This window comes from Tetrahymena thermophila (assembly GCF_000189635.1).
Source record: "Tetrahymena thermophila SB210 genomic scaffold scf_8254752, whole genome shotgun sequence".
NCBI classification, from domain to species: Eukaryota; Ciliophora; class Oligohymenophorea; order Hymenostomatida; family Tetrahymenidae; genus Tetrahymena; species Tetrahymena thermophila.
In genome coordinates, this window is record NW_002476512.1 from 970,820 (window position 1) to 991,730 (window position 20,911).

At 23.9% G+C, this 20,911-nt stretch overlaps 3 protein-coding genes across 3 annotated transcripts; all 3 read left to right on the top strand. All coding sequences in view use genetic code 6, as the record gives it.

The window, feature by feature from the left end:
• Positions 1-505: 505 nt before the first annotated feature.
• Positions 506-6,106, top strand: TTHERM_000115543 (zinc finger lsd1 subclass family protein; the record flags this gene model as incomplete). Its single annotated transcript, XM_012796255.1, has 12 exons — positions 506-1,340; positions 1,398-1,602; positions 1,661-1,955; positions 2,011-2,179; positions 2,320-2,472; positions 2,591-2,686; positions 2,734-3,276; positions 3,344-3,943; positions 4,225-4,827; positions 4,887-5,014; positions 5,062-5,820; positions 6,023-6,106. The coding sequence occupies 12 exons, from the start codon at positions 506-508 to the stop codon at positions 6,104-6,106; spliced, it is 4,470 nt and encodes a 1,489-aa protein (XP_012651709.1).
• Positions 6,107-7,835: 1,729 nt separating this feature from the next.
• TTHERM_000115547 (zinc finger lsd1 subclass family protein) lies at positions 7,836-13,209 on the top strand (the record flags this gene model as incomplete). The annotated part of the gene is made up of 12 exons (XM_012796256.1): positions 7,836-8,670; positions 8,729-8,933; positions 8,992-9,286; positions 9,342-9,510; positions 9,652-9,804; positions 9,923-10,018; positions 10,066-10,608; positions 10,676-11,275; positions 11,559-12,161; positions 12,217-12,344; positions 12,392-13,116; positions 13,170-13,209. The coding sequence occupies 12 exons, from the start codon at positions 7,836-7,838 to the stop codon at positions 13,207-13,209; spliced, it is 4,392 nt and encodes a 1,463-aa protein (XP_012651710.1).
• A 1,973-nt stretch (positions 13,210-15,182) lies between these two features.
• TTHERM_00116547 (zinc finger lsd1 subclass family protein) lies at positions 15,183-20,845 on the top strand (the record flags this gene model as incomplete). Its single annotated transcript, XM_001471169.2, has 13 exons — positions 15,183-16,014; positions 16,076-16,280; positions 16,340-16,634; positions 16,689-16,857; positions 16,999-17,151; positions 17,270-17,365; positions 17,413-17,955; positions 18,023-18,622; positions 18,866-19,468; positions 19,591-19,651; positions 19,904-20,453; positions 20,618-20,740; positions 20,822-20,845. The coding sequence occupies 13 exons, from the start codon at positions 15,183-15,185 to the stop codon at positions 20,843-20,845; spliced, it is 4,254 nt and encodes a 1,417-aa protein (XP_001471219.2).
• Positions 20,846-20,911: the final 66 nt, after the last annotated feature.

Below are 20,911 nucleotides of genomic sequence, written 5' to 3' on the forward strand. Positions count from 1 at the left end.
AAACTTGTTTATAGTATAAAAAATCTTCTTAAATATGAACCAGTAGAAAAAAACTCTTACTCATTTTTTAATTTAATGATGCTTTAAAAAGAAATATACCCTTTATTATAAGATTACATTTAAATTATTTGATAATTTGTAAATTAATTTAATTAAAATTGAAAACAATGTATTTATTTAAAGTGTACATTACTATTCAGAACTGAGTAATCAAAATTTATTTCACAAAGGTATTTCAAAAGCAAATAAAAGACATTTTTAAGAATACTTAAGTGGATATGCTTAAAAGTAAAAAAAGCAATATATAAACAAATTAACAAATACATATTTTATTTTAAAATCAAAAAGTATTTAGAATTATAATAATATTAATTAGTAAATAATTTGTCATTTCTAAAACACTATGAAAAATATTTAAATATTTTGTATAATACTCATAATCAAAACAGCTATTGGTGGTAAAGATTTAAATATTTTTTAAAATTCTATTATCTATTATTTTTAAATGCAAAATTAAGCTGAAAAATTGGTATTTTCAGATTTGAATTCAGTCTTTACAAGTAGCAATTGTGGATGGAATTTAGCTACAGTAACACAATGTGGAGCAACTGATTTAACAGAGTTTTCAAATTAAAGTGTAATGGGATTTTTCGGTTTAGGCGCAACTACTTCTACAAAAATATACACAGGTATTCCACCTCATTGGAGTCTTTCTGTCAGATTTGATCTAATACTTTACGAAACTTTAGATCTCAATGATTCAATCTAAGTATAAATTAACTAAAATTGTGATACTTATACTAGAGATGTTTGTTGTAGTAATGGGTATAAAACTTGTCTTCCTTCAAATTTATTTGATGATAAGTTAGTGCTTTACTATAGAAACATAACACATACAGATTCCAATTTAAATATTACTATATACTCAAAAACAGATACAGATATTTCAGATGAAGGTTATGGATTTAGAAATTTTTATATCTATGTTGATACTTGTCATGATTCCTGCTTAACTTGCAATGGACCTACTGCAACTCAGTGTTTAACTTGCCCACCCAATTCTACTTAAAATGGAAATACCTGTACATGTATTTCCGGATATTATGCTCAGAATAATTCTTGCATATAAACTTGTTAACCAGGTTTTATTTAAGATTCTACTGGAAAACTTTGTGTTTAAGATTTTTGCTACGCTATTCAATGCCAATCTTGCTAAAATGGTTTATGCACTTAATGTAAGCCTGGATTTTCTTTGTTAAATGGGTAGTGTCTTGCTAATTGCCCTTCATTCTCTACATAAAATGGACAATAGTGTGTTGACTTTATATCATAAACAAATAGTAAATTTAATTTTATACTTAAATAATTATAGGAGTAAATTTTTATTGACTTTATAGATGGAAATTATTTATTGAAGAGTATGTTTAATACATATTTTGGTGAGAGTGAAATTGTAGGATCTGGTTTGAGCACTTTTGGATTTTAAGGATTTATTAACACCTCCAGCAGAGCTCTAACAACTGTATGTAATGGGTACAGTTTACTAGGTGGTGCTTATCTAAGTTCTCAAAATTCTTACATTTAAAGAAAATTTACAGGATTGTAAATTATTAATTTAGTCATTTATTTTTAAAATAAAAATTGTAATAATTTTTATTAGGCAACCTCATTGGAAAGTGATTATTGGATACACTTTGTATAAAATAGATTCATGGAATAATGAAAATGTGCAATTAATTGTAGATGAAAATGTAATATTTACTACATAAAGAAACATAAACGATGGAGTAGGAAATATTTGTGGAAGAGTATCTATCAAAGATGAAATTATCAAAATTTAATAATCATTTCCTCATACAAGTTCATCTCTTAGTTTATTAATAAAAAGTAATTTAAAAAGTGATCCATTTACAGAATCTTATGGAATTAGAGAGCTCTATGTATTAGTTGATTATGTAAATTAAATTTAAGCTTTTATAAATATTTAATTATTAATAATTTTAATAAAAGTGCTATTCTAATTGTATAACTTGTAATGCTTAAGGCTGTAATTAATGCTAAGCTAACTATTATTTATATAATTTTACATGTTAAACCACTTGCCCAAATGGTTATGCCTCAGATTAAAATTTAATTTGTCAACCATGTGATCCTTCTTGCTAAACTTGTTCAAAACCTTGTAAATTTTTTAAAAAAAAAACAAAAGTTAATTTTATGACAGAAAAATATATTTAAATACAAAATTAAGTCATTAAATGATATTTATCAATTTAAAGGTTTTATTTATTTTAAATTCTAACTATTTTAATATTTAAAAAGAGGATAGTACATCTTGTTTGAGTTGTAACCCTAATACTTATCTCAATCCAAATAAAACTTGTTAAAATACATGTCCTACTTCATATTGGACTAACAGCTCAAATTGGTAATGCTCAGCTTGCGATTCTACATGTTTTACTTGCTAAATTCCAGGTATTTATCATAACAATAGAAAAAAGGGAAAAAAAAAAATAATTTAAAATATTATTTTTACTTTTTATTTTTCTTATAAAAATAGAATATTAAAAATTTTTTTATTATCATAAATAAGGTGATTCAAATTCATGTACAAGCTGCAGTGGATACCTATTTTTGTCATCAAATAAGTGCATAATAAATTGCCCTTATAACACATTTCCATTAAATTGTAAATAAAAATTTTTTTACTTTTTTATAAAATTTTTTATTAAAAAGAAATGAATAACAATATTTGTTAACCATGTAATCCATCTTGCGGATCATGTGACGGGCCTAACGCTAACAACTGTTTAAGCTGTTAAACTCCAACATTTTATTAACAAAGCACTAAAACTTGTGCACCTTAATGCTCTGCAATTTAGTATTAAAATACTAGCAGCCAAGTATGCTCTTTTTGCGATTATTCATGCAGTACGTGTTCAGGTCCCAGCTACACTAACTGTCTCTCCTGCTCTGGAAATACATTTTTATATCAAAACTAATGTATTGCGAATTGTCCTGTAAAATATTTTAATAATGTCTCTAACAACTAGTGCACAGCATGTGATTAAACGTGTTATTAATGCAATGGTCCTGCTCCTAATAATTGTCTTTCTTGCCAATTACCTAGATATTTTGATCCAACATCAAATACATGCCTATAGACTTGCAATTCAAACCAATACCCTGATTTAAACTCTAACTCATGCAAATAATGTGACCTATCTTGTTTAACATGTAACGGATCATCAAAATCTAACTGCACAAGCTGTAGATAAGGTAATTTAATAATTTTATAACAAAATATCTTAGATGTTAAAATGCTAATAATTTTATCTATAAAAAGGGTTATTTTTACAAAATAACATATGTAAGCAAAAATGTGATGGTTCTTATTATGGTGAAGCTCTCACTAATACATGCAATTCATGTGATTCAACCTGTCTAACTTGTGATGGACCTAACAAATAAAACTGCTTGAGCTGCTAAGCTCCAAATTTTTATCAATAAGGTTCAAAAACTTGTGTTACTCAATGTAATTCGAATTAATTTAAAAATACTGCTAATTAAACATGCTCTCTTTGTGACTCATCATGCAATACTTGTTCAGGGCCTAGTAACATAAACTGCCTATCTTGCACAGGAAATACATATTTATATTAAAATTAATGTATCTTAAATTGCCCTTCAAACTATTATGGAAATAATTAAAATAAATAATGTACTCAATGTGATCCTACATGCTATTTATGCAATGGTGGTGCTAACAACAATTGTCTTTCTTGTCAAAATGGCAGATATTTAGATTAAACATTAAAATAATGTGTTTTAAATTGTAATTCTAATTAATTTAGTGATGTATACTCTGGTTAATGCTGGCAATGTCACTCTTCTTGCTAAACATGTAATGGTCCATTAATTTCTAACTGTAAAAGCTGTACATCAGGTATAAAAATAATACTATTATTTTATATACAATTAACACTGAGCTATCCCTAAAAATTATGCCATTTTAAGTAGTATAAATTAAAGCTTTTTGTAATCTTATTAAAATATTATTATAACTTTTTTAAGCTTAAACAGTGTTCGAAATATTTTTTTTGTCATATTTTTAAAGGTACTAAATCAAAAAATGTATAATTATTAAGAAATTAGTATTAATATCTCGGTGTCTTAATTATTGAAGTTAAAGATAATTTATTTATTTATTAAATATTTTATTTATAGGACTATTTTTATAAGATAACTAATGTAAGCCAACATGTGATGGTTCCTATTTTGGAGATGTTATAACAAATACTTGTTAACCGTGTTTTAATTCTTGCAAAACTTGTGATGGACCTAACAATAATAATTGTTTAAGTTGTTTAGCTCCTAGCTTATTTTTCTAACAAAGTTCTAAGACTTGTGTATCAACATGTGAAATAAATTAATTTAAAAATACAAACAATCAATCATGCTCTTCTTGCCATTCAAAATGTAGCACATGTTCAGGTCCTAATGACATCAATTGTTTATCTTGCTAAACAAGCTTCTTTTTATATCAAAATTAATGTTTATCTAATTGTCCAATAAACTATTATGGTAATTCTTAAAATAATTAATGTGCTCCATGCGATCCTACATGCTATACTTGCAGTGGCAGTGCTTCCAATAATTGTTTATCTTGCTAATAAAAGAGATATTTTGACCCAACAACTAATTAGTGCGTTCTAGAATGTAATTCAAACTATTACCCTGATATAAATTCAAATTCTTGCAAATAATGCAATACTTCATGTAAAACATGCTTTGGACCTTCTTCTTAAAATTGTAAAAGTTGTATTTAAGGTATAATTTTTTTTTTTTAATTTAAAAAAATAATAATATAAGATATTATTTTGGAAAAGGTACATTTTTGCAAAATGGTTAATGCGTTTAAACTTGCGATAATTCTTATTATAATAATCCATAAAGTAATGTTTGCTAAAAATGTGATTCGGCCTGTAAAACTTGTTCTGGATCTTCCAAACTTGAAGTAAATTTTTTGATGCTTTCAATAAAATTAATGTTTTTTTTAAAAAGTGTCTCTCATGCAATCCTAATTTATTTTTGTTGAAAAACTCTTGCTATACAGATTGTCCGATAAATTATTATACTGACTAGTAACAGGATGAATGCTTGGAATGCCATATAATTTGTAAACAAGGGTGTAGTGGTCCATTTTAAGAAGATTGCTTTACTATTAAATATCAATATTAAATAATATTATATATTTTAGCTTTTAAAAGCCTTATTTGGATAGTTTCTACAATACTTGGTTATCTTTAAGATAAAAAATAATCTTAAATATTTATTAAAATAGCAAATTACCCTCAAACAGTAGATAGTGATAGTCCTCCTAAAAAAAATTAATAAAAAGATGGTGATTAAAATTCTTTTGACAAATATATAAATTAGTAAAGTCCAAATAAAATGTAAGTAGAATAAAGCTTTAACTGTTAATAGTAATAATAACAACAACATGATTAAACATAAATTTAGTAGTTGTAGACAAACTAAAATTTGGATAACAAAATTATAAAATCTAATAGAAGACCTAGAAAAATAAAACAAAAAAATATATTTTATGAGAGAACTTAAACATTTAAGGATTATCCTGAAGTGAATTTTGACTAAGCTACTCCAACACTATTAAAAAGTTTAAGTAAGATGGCTAGCACAAACTGTAATCAAGCTTCTTCATCTCCCGAAAAAGACGAACAAGATTTAGATAAATAAATTGTAACTATTCAATAGTCGTAAGGAAAGTATAGAGCTGACTAAAAACTTAAATTCACATTTGTAAATTTATTTTTTTTTTAAATAGATAGGGTTATAATTTAAAAATTTTACTTTTTATAAAATGAAAATCTCATTTAATCCTATAAAAATTTTACATTTTGAAAAAAATTGAAAAACATCCCTCCCTATAAACGATAGTAATAATAAAAATAATTAAATATTAGTTAGGAAATGAATGGATATCATTATTTTATTTCTACAGTTTGTTAGACACAAGAATATTAAGAAGTTTCTTAATATTTTTAAAATACCAAGTATTTTTCTTAACTACAGAACTAATATATGAAGTAAAAAATAATTTATTTTTTTTATAAATATTTTTAAATAATTTCTTTAATTAAAGTATTAGTACTCTTACCTTTTATTAGGTATTGCTTTAATCATTAGTTTGACACTTTAATATATTTTTAAGATTTTGTAACAAACTTTAGTTAGAAAACATTTCAAATTAATATTGTTAGTTATATTTTTATTTGTAGCTATTTTAACTGTTCATGCTTATTTCTGGTTTGTTCCTAAACTTGAATCTTTATAGTATAAGAAGGATTAAAAATGGAGTCTTTATTATGTGTATATCTTTGCAATAGATATTCTTATTCTTTAGCAATTATTTAGCTTAGCTTAGTACATATTTACTATAAAATACTTGAATGCTAAAGAAACTAAAAATAAATTTACAAATATTTATAAATTTTTAATGAATGAATTTTATTTATAAATAATAAAATGAAGAACTAACTATTAATATTCTCTATTATCTATATAATTTATCATTCTATATAGTATTTAGATTATAGAAGATCATTTTATAAAAATTATTTATAAATATTTCAATTAGATAAATTTAAAGTTTAAATAAATTATAGTTAGTTATTAATTATTTAAAATTTAGAGTATTTACATAACATATATATTTCATTAATTTTATTTTATATTTCTTGTTTTTAACATATTAATTATTAATAAATTCTAAGTGATATTAATTTAATCCAAAATCAAACAATAATAATTTTAAAAAAAGAGATAAAATATGTTAATTAATTAAAACATTTAAAAAATAAAAAATAGATTCTCAAATCAAGAATTACTCGCTTTGTTTTTTTTACATAGCAATTTGCCTAATAATAATTAGTTTATTTGATCTAACATTTTGATTGAATTCAGCTTACTCTTTCTTTTTAGAAAAAATACATACATTTTAATTAATTTCAATCTAACAAACACAAATTGTGGTAATTAATCATTATAAAAAAATAAATGTAATATATATTTTTTGATTAAATTAATCATTTCTTTTAGAAAAAAAATGAACTGAAAATTTTAATTAACCTCAATTTAACAAAAAGAAATTGTGGTAAAAAACTAAATATTTTTTTTTAATTTTGTTTAAAGAAAAATGAATTACTTTTAATTTTATAAAGTAAATATAATAACTATAAATTAATTTTATAATAAAGAATGTTTAAAATCTTTATTATTACTTTTTATTATTATTCATTTATTTTAAAAAATTTATTTATAATATAAAAAATCTTCTTAAATATGAGACAGTAGAAAAAAATGGGCTTACACATTTTTTAATTTAATGATGCTTTAAAAAGAAATATACCCTTTATTATAAGATAGCATTTCAACTATTTGTTAATTTATAAATTTATTATTTTAAATTGAAAAGAAAGTATTTATTTAAAGTGTGCTTGACTATTCAAAACTGAGTAATCAAAATTTATTTCACAAAGGTATTTCAAAAGCAAATAAAAGACATTTTTAAGAATACTTAAGTGGATATGCTTAATAGTAAAAAAAGCAATATATAAACAAATTAACAAATACATATTTTATTTTAAAATCAAAAAGTATTTAGAATTATAATAATATTAATTAGTAAATAATTTGTCATTTCTAAAACACTATGAAAAATATTTAAATATTTTGTATAATACTCATAATCAAAACAGCTATTGGTGGTAAAGATTTAAATATTTTTTAAAAATTCTATTATCTATTATTTTTAAATGCAAAATTAAGCTGAAAAATTGGTATTTTCAGATTTGAATTCAGTCTTTACAAGTAGTGATTGTGGATGGAATTTAGCTACAGTAACTCAATGCCAAGCAACTGATTTAACAGAGTTTTCAAATTAAAGTGTAATGGGATTTTTCGGTTTAGGCGCAACTACTTCTACGAAAATATACACAGGTATTCCACCTCATTGGAGTCTTTCTGTCAGATTTGATCTAATACTTTACGAAACTTTAGATCGCGATGACTAAATCTTAGTATAAATTAACTAAAATTGTGATACTTATACTAGAGATGTTTGTTGTAGTAATGGGTATAAAACTTGTCTTCCTTTAAATAAATTTGATGATAAGTTAGTGCTTTACTATAGAAACATAACACATACAGATTCCAATTTAAATATTACTATATACTCAAAAACAGATACAGATATTTCAGATGAAGGTTTTGGATTTAGAAATTTTTATATCTATGTTGACTCTTGTCATGATTCATGCTTAACTTGCAATGGACCTACTGCAACTCAGTGTTTAACTTGCCCACCCAATTCTACTTAAAATGGAAATACCTGTACATGTATTTCTGGATATTATGCTCAGAATAATTCTTGCATATAAACTTGTTAACCAGGTTTTATTTAAGATTCTACTGGAAAACTTTGTGTTTAAGATTTTTGCTATACTGCTCAATGCCAATCGTGTTAAAATGGTTTATGCACTTAATGTTAGCCTGGATTTTCTTTGTTAAATGGGTAGTGTCTAGCTAATTGCCCTTCATTCTCTACATAAAATGGATAATAGTGTGTTGACTTGATATCATAAACAAATAGTAAATTTAATTTTATACTTAAATAATTATAGGAGTAAATTTTTAATTGATTTTATAGATGGAAGTTATTTATTGAAGAGTATGTTTAATACATATTTTGGTGAGAGTGAAATTGTAGGATCTGGTTTGAGCACTTTTGGATTTTAAGGATTTATTAACACCTCCAGCAGAGCTCTAACAACTGTATGTAATGGGTACAGTTTACTAGGTGGTGCTTATCTAAGTTCTCAAAATTCTTACATATAAAGAAAATTTACAGGATTGTAAATTATTAATTTAGTCATTTATTTTTAAAATAAAAATTGTAATAATATTTATTAGGCAACCTCATTGGTAAGTGATTATAGGGTATACTTTGTATAAAATAGATTCATGGGATAATGAAAATGTGCAATTGATTGTAGATGAAAATGTAATATTTACTACATAAAGAAGCATAAACGATGGAGGAGCAAATATATGTGGAAGAGTTTCTTTCAACGATGAAATTATCAATATTTAATAAGCAGTTCCTCATACGAGTTCTTCTCTTAGCTTATTAATAAAAAGTAATTTAAATAGTGATCCATTTACCGAATCTTATGGAATTAGAGAGCTCTATGTATTAGTTGACTATGTAAATTAAATTTAAGCTTTTATATTTATTTAATTATTAATAATTTTAATAAAAGTGCTATTCTAATTGTATAACTTGTAATGCTTAAGGCTGTAATTAATGCTCAGCTAACTATTATTTATATAATTTTACATGTTAAACCACTTGCCCAAATGGTTATGCCTCAGATTAAAATTTAATTTGTCAACCATGTGATCCTTCTTGCTAAACTTGTTCAAAACCTTGTAAATTTTATTTTAAAAAAAACAAAAGTTAATTTTGTGACAGAAAAATATATTTAAATACAAAATTAAGTCATTAAATGATATTTATCAATTAAAAGGTTTTATTTATTTTAAATTCTAACTATTTTAATATTTAAAAAGAGGATAGTACATCTTGTTTGAGTTGTAACCCTAATACTTATCTCAATCCAAATAAAACTTGTTAAAATACATGCCCTACTTCATATTGGACTAACAGCTCAAATTGGTAATGCTCAGCTTGCGATTCTACATGTTTTACTTGCTAAATTCCAGGTATTTATCATAACAATAGAAAAAAGGGAAAAAAAAAAAAAATTTAAAATATCATTTTTACTTTTTATTTTTCTTATAAAAATAGAATATTAAAAATTTTTTTATTATCATAAATAAGGTGATTCAAATTCATGTACAAGCTGCAGTGGATACCTATTTTTGTCATCAAATAAGTGCATAATAAATTGCCCTTCTAACACATTTCCATTAAATTGTAAATAAAAATTTTTTTACTTTTTTATAAAATTTTTTATTAAAAAGAAATGAATAACAATATTTGTTAACCATGTAATCCATCTTGCGGATCATGTGATGGGCCTAACACTAACAACTGTTTAAGCTGTTAAACTCCAAAATTTTATAAACAAAGCACTAAAATTTGTGCACTTTAATGCTATGCAATTTAGTATTAAAATACTAGCAGCCAAGTATGCTCTTTTTGCGATTATTCATGCAGTACCTGTTCAGGTCCCAGCTATACTAACTGTCTCTCCTGCTTTGGAAATACATTTTTATATCAAAACTAATGTATTGCAAATTGCCCTGTAAAATATTTTAATAATGTATCTAACAATTAGTGCACAGCATGTGATTAAACGTGTTATTAATGCTATGGTCCTGCTCCTAATAATTGTCTTTCTTGCCAATTACCTAGATATTTTGATCCAACATCAAATACATGCCTATAGACTTGCAATTCAAACCAATACCCTGATTTAAACTCTAATTCATGCAAATAATGTGACCCATCTTGCTTAACATGTAACGGACCATCAAAATCTAACTGCACTAGCTGTATATAAGGTAATTTAATAATTTTATAACAAAATATCTTAGATGTTAAAATCTTAAGAATTTTATCTTTAAAAAGGGTTATTTTTACAAAATAACATATGTAAGCCAATATGTGATGGTTCTTATTATGGTGAAATTCTCACTAATACATGCAATTCATGTGATTCAACCTGTCTAACTTGTGATGGACCTAACAAATAAAACTGCTTGAGCTGCTAAGCTCCAAATTTTTATCAATAAGGTTCAAAAACTTGTGTTACTCAATGTAATTCGAATTAATTTAAAAATACTGCTAATTAAACATGCTCTCTTTGTGACTCATCATGCAATACTTGTTCAGGGCCTAGTAACATAAACTGCCAATCTTGCACAGGAAATACCTATTTATATTAAAATTAATGTATCTTAAATTGTCCTTCAAACTATTATGGAAATAATTAAAATAAATAATGTACTCAATGTGATCCTACATGCTATTTATGCAATGGTGGTGCTAACAACAATTGTCTTTCTTGTCAAAATGGCAGATATTTAGATTAAACATTAAAATAATGTGTTTTAAATTGTAATTCTAATTAATTTAGTGATGTATACTCTGGTTAGTGCTGGTAATGTCATTCTTCTTGCTAAACATGTAATGGTCCATTAATTTCTAACTGTAAAAGCTGTACATCAGGTATAAAAAATAATACTATTATTTTCTATATAATTAACACTGAGCTATCCCTAAAATTTATGTCATTTTAATTAGTATAAATTAAAGCTTTTTGTAATCTTATTAAAATATTATTATAACTTTTTTAAGCTTAAATAGTGTTCGAAATATTTTTTTTGTCATATTTTTAATGGGTACTATACTAAAAAATGAATAATTATTAAGAAATTAGTATTAATATCTTGGTGTCTTAATTATTGAAGTTAAAGATAATTTATTTATTTATTAAATATTTTATTAAAAGGACTATTTTTATAAGATAACTAATGTAAGCCAGCATGTGATGGTTCCTATTTTGGAGATGTTATAACAAATACTTGTAAACCATGTTTTAATTCTTGCAAAACTTGTGATGGGCCTAACAATAATAATTGTTTAAGTTGTTTAGCTCCGAGCTTATTTTTCTAACAAAGTTCTAAGACTTGTGTATCAACATGTGAAATAAATTAATTTTAAAATACAAACAATCAATCATGCTCTTCTTGCCATTCAACATGTAGCACATGTTCAGGTCCTAATGACATCAATTGTTTATCTTGCTAAACAAGCTTCTTTTTTTATCAAAATTAATGTTTATCTAATTGTCCAATAAACTATTATGGTAATTCTTAAAATAATTAGTGTGCTCCATGTGATCCTACATGCTATACTTGTACTGGCAGTGCTTCCAATAACTGTTTATCTTGCTAATAAAAGAGATATTTTGATCCAACAACTAATTAGTGCGTTCTAGAATGTAATTCAAACTATTACCCTGATATAAATTCAAATTCTTGCAAATAATGCAATACTTCATGTAAAACATGCTTTGGACCTTCTTCTTAAAATTGTAAAAGTTGTATTTAAGGTATAATTTTTTTTAATTTAAAAAAATAATAATATAAGATATTATTTTGAAAAAGGTACATTTTTGCAAAATGGTTAATGCGTTTAAACTTGCGATAATTCTTATTATAATAATCCATAAAGTAATGTTTGCTAAAAATGTGATTCGGCCTGTAAAACTTGTTCTGGATCTTCCAAACTTGAAGTAAATTTTTTGATGCTTTGAATAAAATTAATATTTTTTTTTAAAAGTGTCTCTCATGCAATCCTAATTTATTTTTGTTGAAAAACTCTTGCTATACAGATTGCCCTATAAACTATTATACTGACTAGTAACAGGATGAATGCTTGGAATGCCATATAATTTGTAAACAAGGGTGTAGTGGTCCATTTTAAGAAGATTGCTTTACTATTAAATATCAATATTAAATAATATTGTATATTTTAGCTTTTAAAAGCCTTATTTGGATAGTTTCTACAATACTTGGTTATCTTTAAGATAAAAAATAATCTTAAATATTTATTAAAATAGCAAATTACCCTCAAACAGTAGATAGTGATAGTCCTCCTAAAAAAAATTAATAAAAAGATGGCGATTAAAATTCTTTTGACAAATATATAAATTAGTAAAGTCCAAATAAAATGTAAGTAGAATAAAGCTTTAACTGTTAATAGTAATAATAACAACAATTTGATTAAACATAAATTTAGTAGTTGTAAACAAACTATAATTTGAATAACTAAATCATAAAATCTTAGAGAATACCTATGAAAATTATACCCAAAAGTGTATTTTTTGAGAAATCCTAAGTATTTAAGGATCATTCTGAAGTGAATTTTGACTAAGCTAATCCTACAATATTAAAAAGTTTAAGTAAGATGGCTAGCACAAACTTTAATCAAGCTTCTTCATCTCCCGTCAAAGACGAACAAGATTTAGATAAATAAATTGTAACTATTCAATAGTCTTAAGGAAAGTATAGAACTGACTAAAAACTTAAATTCATATTTGTAATTTTTTTTTAAATAGATAGGGTTATAATTTTTAAATTTTACTTTTTATAAAATGAAAATCTCATTTAAATAGTCCTATAAAAATTTTACATTTTGAAAAAAATTGAAAAACCTCCCTATTAACTATATTAATAATAATTTATAATTAAACATTAGTTAGGAAATGAATGGATATCGTTATTTTATTTCTACAGTTTATTAGACACAAGAGTTTAAAGAAGTTTCTTAATATATTTAAAATACCAAGTATTTTTCTTAACTACAGAACTAATATATGAAGTAAAAATAATTTATTTTTTTTGATAAATATTTTTAAACAATTTGTTTAATTAAAGTATTAGTACTCTTACCTTTTATTAGGTATTGCTTTAATCATTAGTTTGACACTTTAATATATTTTTAAGATTTTGTAACAAACTTTAGTTAGAAAACATTTCAAATTAATATTTTTAGTTATATTTTTATTTGTAGCTATTTTAACTGTTCATGCTTATTTCTGGTTTGTTCCTAAACTTGAATCTTTATAGTATAAGAAGGATTAAAAATGGAGTATTTATTATGGGTATATCTTTGCTATAGATATTCTTATTCTTTAGCAATTATTTAGCTTAGCTTAGTACATATTTACTATAAAATACTTGAATGCTAAAGAAACTAAAAATAAATTTGCAAATATTTATAAATTTTTAATGAATGAATTTTATTTATAAATAATAAAATGAAGAACTAACTACTAATATTTTTTATTATCTAAATGATTAATCTTTCTATATAGTATTTAGATTATTGAAGATCATTTTACGAAAATTATTTATAAATATTTCAATTAGAGTAGTAAAAAATATAAAATTTCAATAAATTAAAGTTATTAATTATTATAAATTTATAGTGTTCATAAACAATATATATTTTATTAATTTTATTTTATATTTGTTGCTTTAATAAATTTACATCTTAAATTTTAATAACTAATAAGTGATATTAATTTAATCCAAAATCAAAGAATAATAATTTTAAATATAGAGATAAAAAATGTAAATTAATTAAAATAATTAAAAAATAAAAATTAGATTTTCAAATCAAGAATTATTCACTTTGCATTTTTCAACAAAGCAATTTGCCTAATAATAATGAGTTTATTTGATCAAATTTTTATTAAATTCAACTTACTCTTTATTTTTTGGAAAAAATTCATGTATACATACATTATAATTAATTTTAATTTAATAAACAGAAATTGTGGTAATTAATAATAAAATAAAAAATAAACGTGATATCTTTTTTTGATTAAATTCAACTTACTCATTCCTTTTAGAAAAAAATGAAAATAAAAATTTTAATTAATAACAAAAAGAAATTGTGGTAAAAAACTAAATATTTTTTTTAATTTTATATTTTCTTTAATGAATTATGAAAGTAAATTTAATATCTATAAAATTGATTTTATATTAAAAAATGTTTAAAATCTTTATTATTACTTTTTATTATCATTGATTTATTTTCTTTTAATTTGTTTTAAGTAAAAAAATCTTCTTAAATATGAATTTGTAGAAAAAAATCTGCTTTTTATAAAAAAAATGCTTACACATTTTTTAATTTAATTGTGCTTTAAAAAGAAATATACCTTTTATTATAAGATTACATCTGAACTGTGTGTTAATTTGTTAATTAATTTAAATTAAATTGAAAAAAAAGTATTTATTTTAAGTGTACTTGACTATTCAAAACTGAGTAATCAAAATTTACATCACAAAGGGATCTCAAAAATAAATCAAAGATTATTTTAAGAATAGTTAATTGGATATGCTTTATAATAAAAAAAGAGATATATAAACTTATAAATAAACACTTACTTTATTTTAAAATCAAAAAGTATTGAGAATATAATAATATTTATTAATAAATAATTTGTCATTTCTAAAACATATGAAAAAGATTTTAATATTTTGTTTAATACTTATAATCAATACAGCTATTGGTGGTAAATATTGAAATATTTTTTTATTTTAATCTAATTATTTATAAATGCATGAAAAATTAAGCTGAAAAATTGGTATTTTAAGATTTGAATTCAGTCTTTACAAGTAGCAATTGTGGATGGAATTTAGCTACAGTAACTCTATGCCAATCAACTGATTTTACAGAGTTTTCAAATTAAAGTGTAATGGGATTTTTCGGTTAAGGTGCTACTACTTCTACAAAAATATACACAGGTATTCCACCTCATTGGAGTCTTTCTGTCAGATTTGACCTAATACTTTACTAAACTTTAGATCTTAATGATTCAATCTAAGTATAAATTAACTAAAATTGTGATACTTATACTAAAGATGTTTAAAGTAATGGAGCTAAAATTTGTCTTCCTTTAAATAATTATAATGACGAGTTTGTGCTTTACTATAGAAACATAACACATACAGATTCAAATTTAAATATTACTATCTACTCAAAAACAGATTAACCTATATCAGATGAAGGTTTTGGATTTAGAAATTTTTATATCTATGTCGATGCTTGTCATGATTCCTGCTTAACTTGCAATGGACCTACTGCAACTCAGTGTTTAACTTGTCCACCCAATTCTTCTTAAAATGGAAATACCTGCACATGTGATCCTGGATATCATGCTCAGAATAATTCTTGCATATAAACTTGTTAACCAGGTTTTATTTAAGATTCTACTGGAAAACTTTGTGTTTAAGATTTTTGCTACCCTACTCAATGCCAATCTTGTTAAAATGGTCTATGCACTTAATGTTAGCCTGGATTTTCTTTGTTAAATGGGTAATGTCTTGCTAATTGCCCTTCATTCTCTACATAAAATGGATAATAGTGTGTTGACTTGATAACTTAAACAAATAGTAAACATAATTTTATTCATTTTTTACAAATAAAGGAGTAAATTTTTAATTGACTTTATAGATGGAAGTTATTTATTGAAGAGTATGTTTAATACATATTTTGGTGAGAGTGAAATTGTAGGATCTGGCTTAACTACTTTTGGATTTTTAGGTTTTCTTTACAGCTCTAGCAGAGCACTAACAACTGTATGTAATGGGTACAGTTTACTAGGTGGTGCTTATCTAAGTTCTCAAAATTCTTATATATAAAGAAAATTTACAGGATTGTAAATTATTAATTTAGTCATTTGTTTTTAAAATATAAAATTGTATTAATAAATATTAGGTAACCTCATTGGTAAGTGATTATTGGATACACTTTGTATAAAATAGATTCATGGAGTAATGAAAATGTGTAATTGATTGTAGATGAAAATGTATAAGTTACTACAATAAAAAACATAAACGATGGAGTAACAAATTTATGTGGAAGAGTATCTTTCAACGATGAAATTATCAAAATTAAATAAGCAGTTCCTCATACAAGTTCTTCTCTTAGCTTATTAATAAAAAGTAATTTAAATAATAATCCGTTTATAGAATCTTATGGAATTAGAGAGCTCTATGTATTAGTTGATTATGTAAATTAAATTTAAGCTTTTATATTTATTTAATTATTAATATTTTAATAAAAGTGCTATCCTAATTGTATAACTTGTGATGCTTAAGGCTGTAATAAATGCTCAGCCAACTATTATTTATATAATTTTACATGTTAAACCACTTGCCCAAACGGTTATGCCTCGGATTAAAATTTAATTTGTCAACCATGTGATCCTTCTTGCTAAACTTGTTCAAAACCTTGTAAATTTTATTTTAAAATAAACAAAAGTTAATTTTATGACAGAAAAATATATTTAAATACAAAATTAAGTCGTTAACTGATATTTATGAGTTTAAAGGTTTTATTTATTTTAAATTATAACTATTTTAATATTTAAAAAGAGGATAGTACATCTTGTTTGAGTTGTAAACCTAATACTTATCTCAATCCGAATAAAACTTGTTAAAATACATGCCCTACTTCATATTGGGCTAACAGCTCAAATTTGTAATGCTCAACTTGCGATTCTACATGTTTTACTTGCTTAAGTCCAGGTATTTATCATATTTAACATTAGAAAAAAGGGGAAAAAAATAATTTAAAATATTTTTTTACTTTTTATTTTTCTTATAAAAATAGAATATTAAAAATTTTTTTATTATCATAAATAAGGTGATTCAAATTCATGTACAAGCTGTAGTGGATACCTATTTTTGTTATCAAATAAGTGCATAATAAATTGCCCTTCTAACACATTTCCATTAAATTGTAAATAAAATTTTTTCTTCTTTTTTATAAAATTTTTTATTAAAAAGAAATCAATAACAATATTTGTTAACCATGTGATGCATCTTGCAAAACCTGTGACGGACCTAGTAGTAACAACTGTTTAAGCTGTTAAACTCCAACATTTTATAATCAAAGCACTAAAACTTGTACACCTTAATGCAATTCAAATTATTATTAAAATAATAGCAGCCAAGTATGCTCTTTTTGCGATTATTCATGCAGTACCTGCTCAGGTCCCAGCTACACTAACTGTCTCTCCTGCTCTGGAAATACATTTTTAGATCAAAACTAATGTATTGCGAATTGTCCTGTAAAACATTTTAATAATGCATCTAACAACTAGTGCACAGCATGTGATTAAACGTGTTTTTAATGCTATGGTCCTGCTTCTAATAATTGTCTTTCTTGCCAATTACCAAGATATTTTGATCCAACATCAAATTCATGCCTATTGACTTGCAATTCAAACCAATACCCTGATTTAAACTCTAATTCATGCAAATAATGTGACCCATCTTGCTTAACATGTAATGGACCATCAAAATCTAACTGCACAAGCTGTACATAAGGTAATTTAATAATTTTATAACAAAATATCTTAGATGTTAAAATGCTAATAATTTTATCTTTAAAAAGGGAAATTTTTACAAAATAACATATGTAAGCAAATATGTGATGGTTCTTATTATGGTGAAACTCTCACTAATACATGCAATTCATGTGATTCAACTTGTCTAACTTGTGATGGACCTAACAAATAAAACTGCTTGAGCTGCTAAGCTCCATATTTTTATCAATAAGTTTCGAAAACTTGTGTTACACAATGCAACTCGAGTTAGTTTAAAAATACTGCTAATTAAATATGCTCTCTTTGTGACTCATCATGTAATACTTGTTCAGGGCCTAGTAACATGAACTGCCTATCTTGCGCAGGAAATACATATTTGTATTAAAATTAATGTATCTTAAATTGCCCTTCAAACTATTATGGAAATAATTAAAATAAATAATGTACTCAATGTGATGCTACATGCTATTTATGCAATGGTGGTGCAAACAATAATTGTCTTTCTTGTCAAAATGGCAAATATTTAGATTAAACATTAAAATAATGTGTTTTAAATTGTAATTCTAATTAATTTAGTGATGTATACTCTGGTTAGTGCTGGCAATGTCATTCATCTTGCTAAACATGTAATGGTCCATTAATGTCTAACTGTAAAAGCTGTACATCAGGTATAAAAAATAATACTATTATTTTCTATATAATTAACACTGAGCTATCCCTAAAATTTATGCCATTTTAATTAGTATAAATTAAAATTTTTTGTAATCTTATTAACATTTTTTGTCATATTTTTAATGGGTACTAAATTAAAAAATGAATAATTATTAAGAAATTAGTATTAATATCTTGGTGTCAATTATTGAAGTTAAAGAGAATTTATTTAATTTATTTATTAAATATTTTATTAAAAGGACTATTTTTACAAGATAACTAATGTAAGCCAGCATGTGATGGTTCTTATTTTGGAGATATTATAACAAATACTTGTAAACCATGTTTTAATTCTTGCAAAACTTGTGATGGGCCTAACAATAATAATTGTTTAAGTTGTTTAGCTCCAAATTTATTTTTCTAACAAAGTTCTAAGACTTGTGTATCAACATGTGAAATAAATTAGTTTAAAAATACAAACAATCAATCATGCTCTTCTTGCCATTCAACATGTAGCACATGTTCAGGTCCTAATGACATCAATTGTTTATCTTGCTAAACAAGCTTCTATTTATATCAAAATTAATGTTTATCTAATTGTCCAATAAACTATTATGGTAATTCTTAAAATAATTAGTGTGCTCCATGCGATTCTACATGCTATACTTGCAGTGGCAGTGCTTCCAATAATTGTTTATCTTGCTAATAAAAGAGATATTTTGATCCAACAACTAATTAGTGCGTTCTACAATGTAATTCAAACTATTACCCTGATATAAATTCAAATTCTTGCAAATAATGCAATACTTCATGTAAAACATGCTTTGGACCTTCTTCTTAAAATTGTAAAAGTTGTATTTAAGGTATAATTTTTTTTAATTTAAAAAATTAATAATATAAGATATTATTTTGGAAAAGGTACATTTTTGCAAAATGGTTAATGCGTTTAAACTTGCGATAATTCTTATTATATTAATCCATAAAGTAATGTTTGCTAAAAATGTGATTCGATTTGTAAAACTTGTTCTGGATCTTCCAAACTTGAAGTAAATTTTTTGATTTTTTCAATAAAATTAATACTTTTTAAAAAAGTGTCTCTCATGCAATCCTAATTTATTTTTGTTGAAAAATTCTTGCTATACAGATTGTCCGATAAACTATTATACTGACTAGTAGCAGGATGAATGCTTAGAATGCCATATAATTTGTAAACAAGGGTGTAGTGGTCCATTTTAAGAAGATTGCTTTACTATTAAATATCAATATTAAATAATATTATATATTTTAGCTTTTAAAAGCCTTATTTGGATAGTTTCTACTATACTCGGTTATCTTTAAGATAAAAAATAATCTTAAATATTTATATAAATAGCAAATTACCCACAAACAGTAGATAGTGACAGTCCTTCTAAAAAAAATTAATAAAAAGATGGTGATTAAAATTCTTTTGACAGATATATAAATTAGTAAAGTCCAAATAAAATGAAAGTTGAATAATTTAACTGTTAATAATAATAATAACAACAAATTGATTAAATATAAAATTAGTAGCTGTAAACAAATTAAAATTTGGATAACAAAATTATAAAATCTAATAGAAGACCTAGAAAAATTATACACAAAAATATATTTTATGAGAGAACATTAACATTTAAGGATTATTCTGAAGAGAATTTTGACTAAGCTACTCCTACAATATTAAAAAGTTTAAGTAAGATGGCTAGCACAAACTTTAATCAAGCTTCTTCATCTCCCGTCAAAGACGAACAAGATTTAGATAAATAAGTTGTAACTATTCAATAGTCTTAAAGAAAGTATAGAGCTGACTAAAAACTTAAATTCACATTTGTAAATTTATTTTTTTTAAAATAGATAGGGTTGTAATTTAAAAATTTTACTTTTTATAAAATGAAAATCACATTTAAATAATCCTATAAAAATTTTAAATTTTGAAAAAAATTGAAAAACCTCCCTATTAACGATATTAATAATAATTTATAATTAAATATTAGTTAGGAAATGAATGGATATCGTTATTTTATTTCCACAGTTTATTAGACACAAGAGTTTCAAGAAGTTTCTTAATATACTTAAAATACCAAGTATTTTTCTTAACTACAGAACTAATATATGAAGTAAAAATAATTTATTTTTTTTGATAAATATTTTTAAACAATTTGTTTAATTAAAGTATTAGTATTCTTACCTTTTATTAGGTATTGCTTTAATTGTTAGTTTGACACTTTAATATATTTTTAAGATTTTGTAACAAACTTTAGTTAGAAAACATTTCAAATTAATATTTT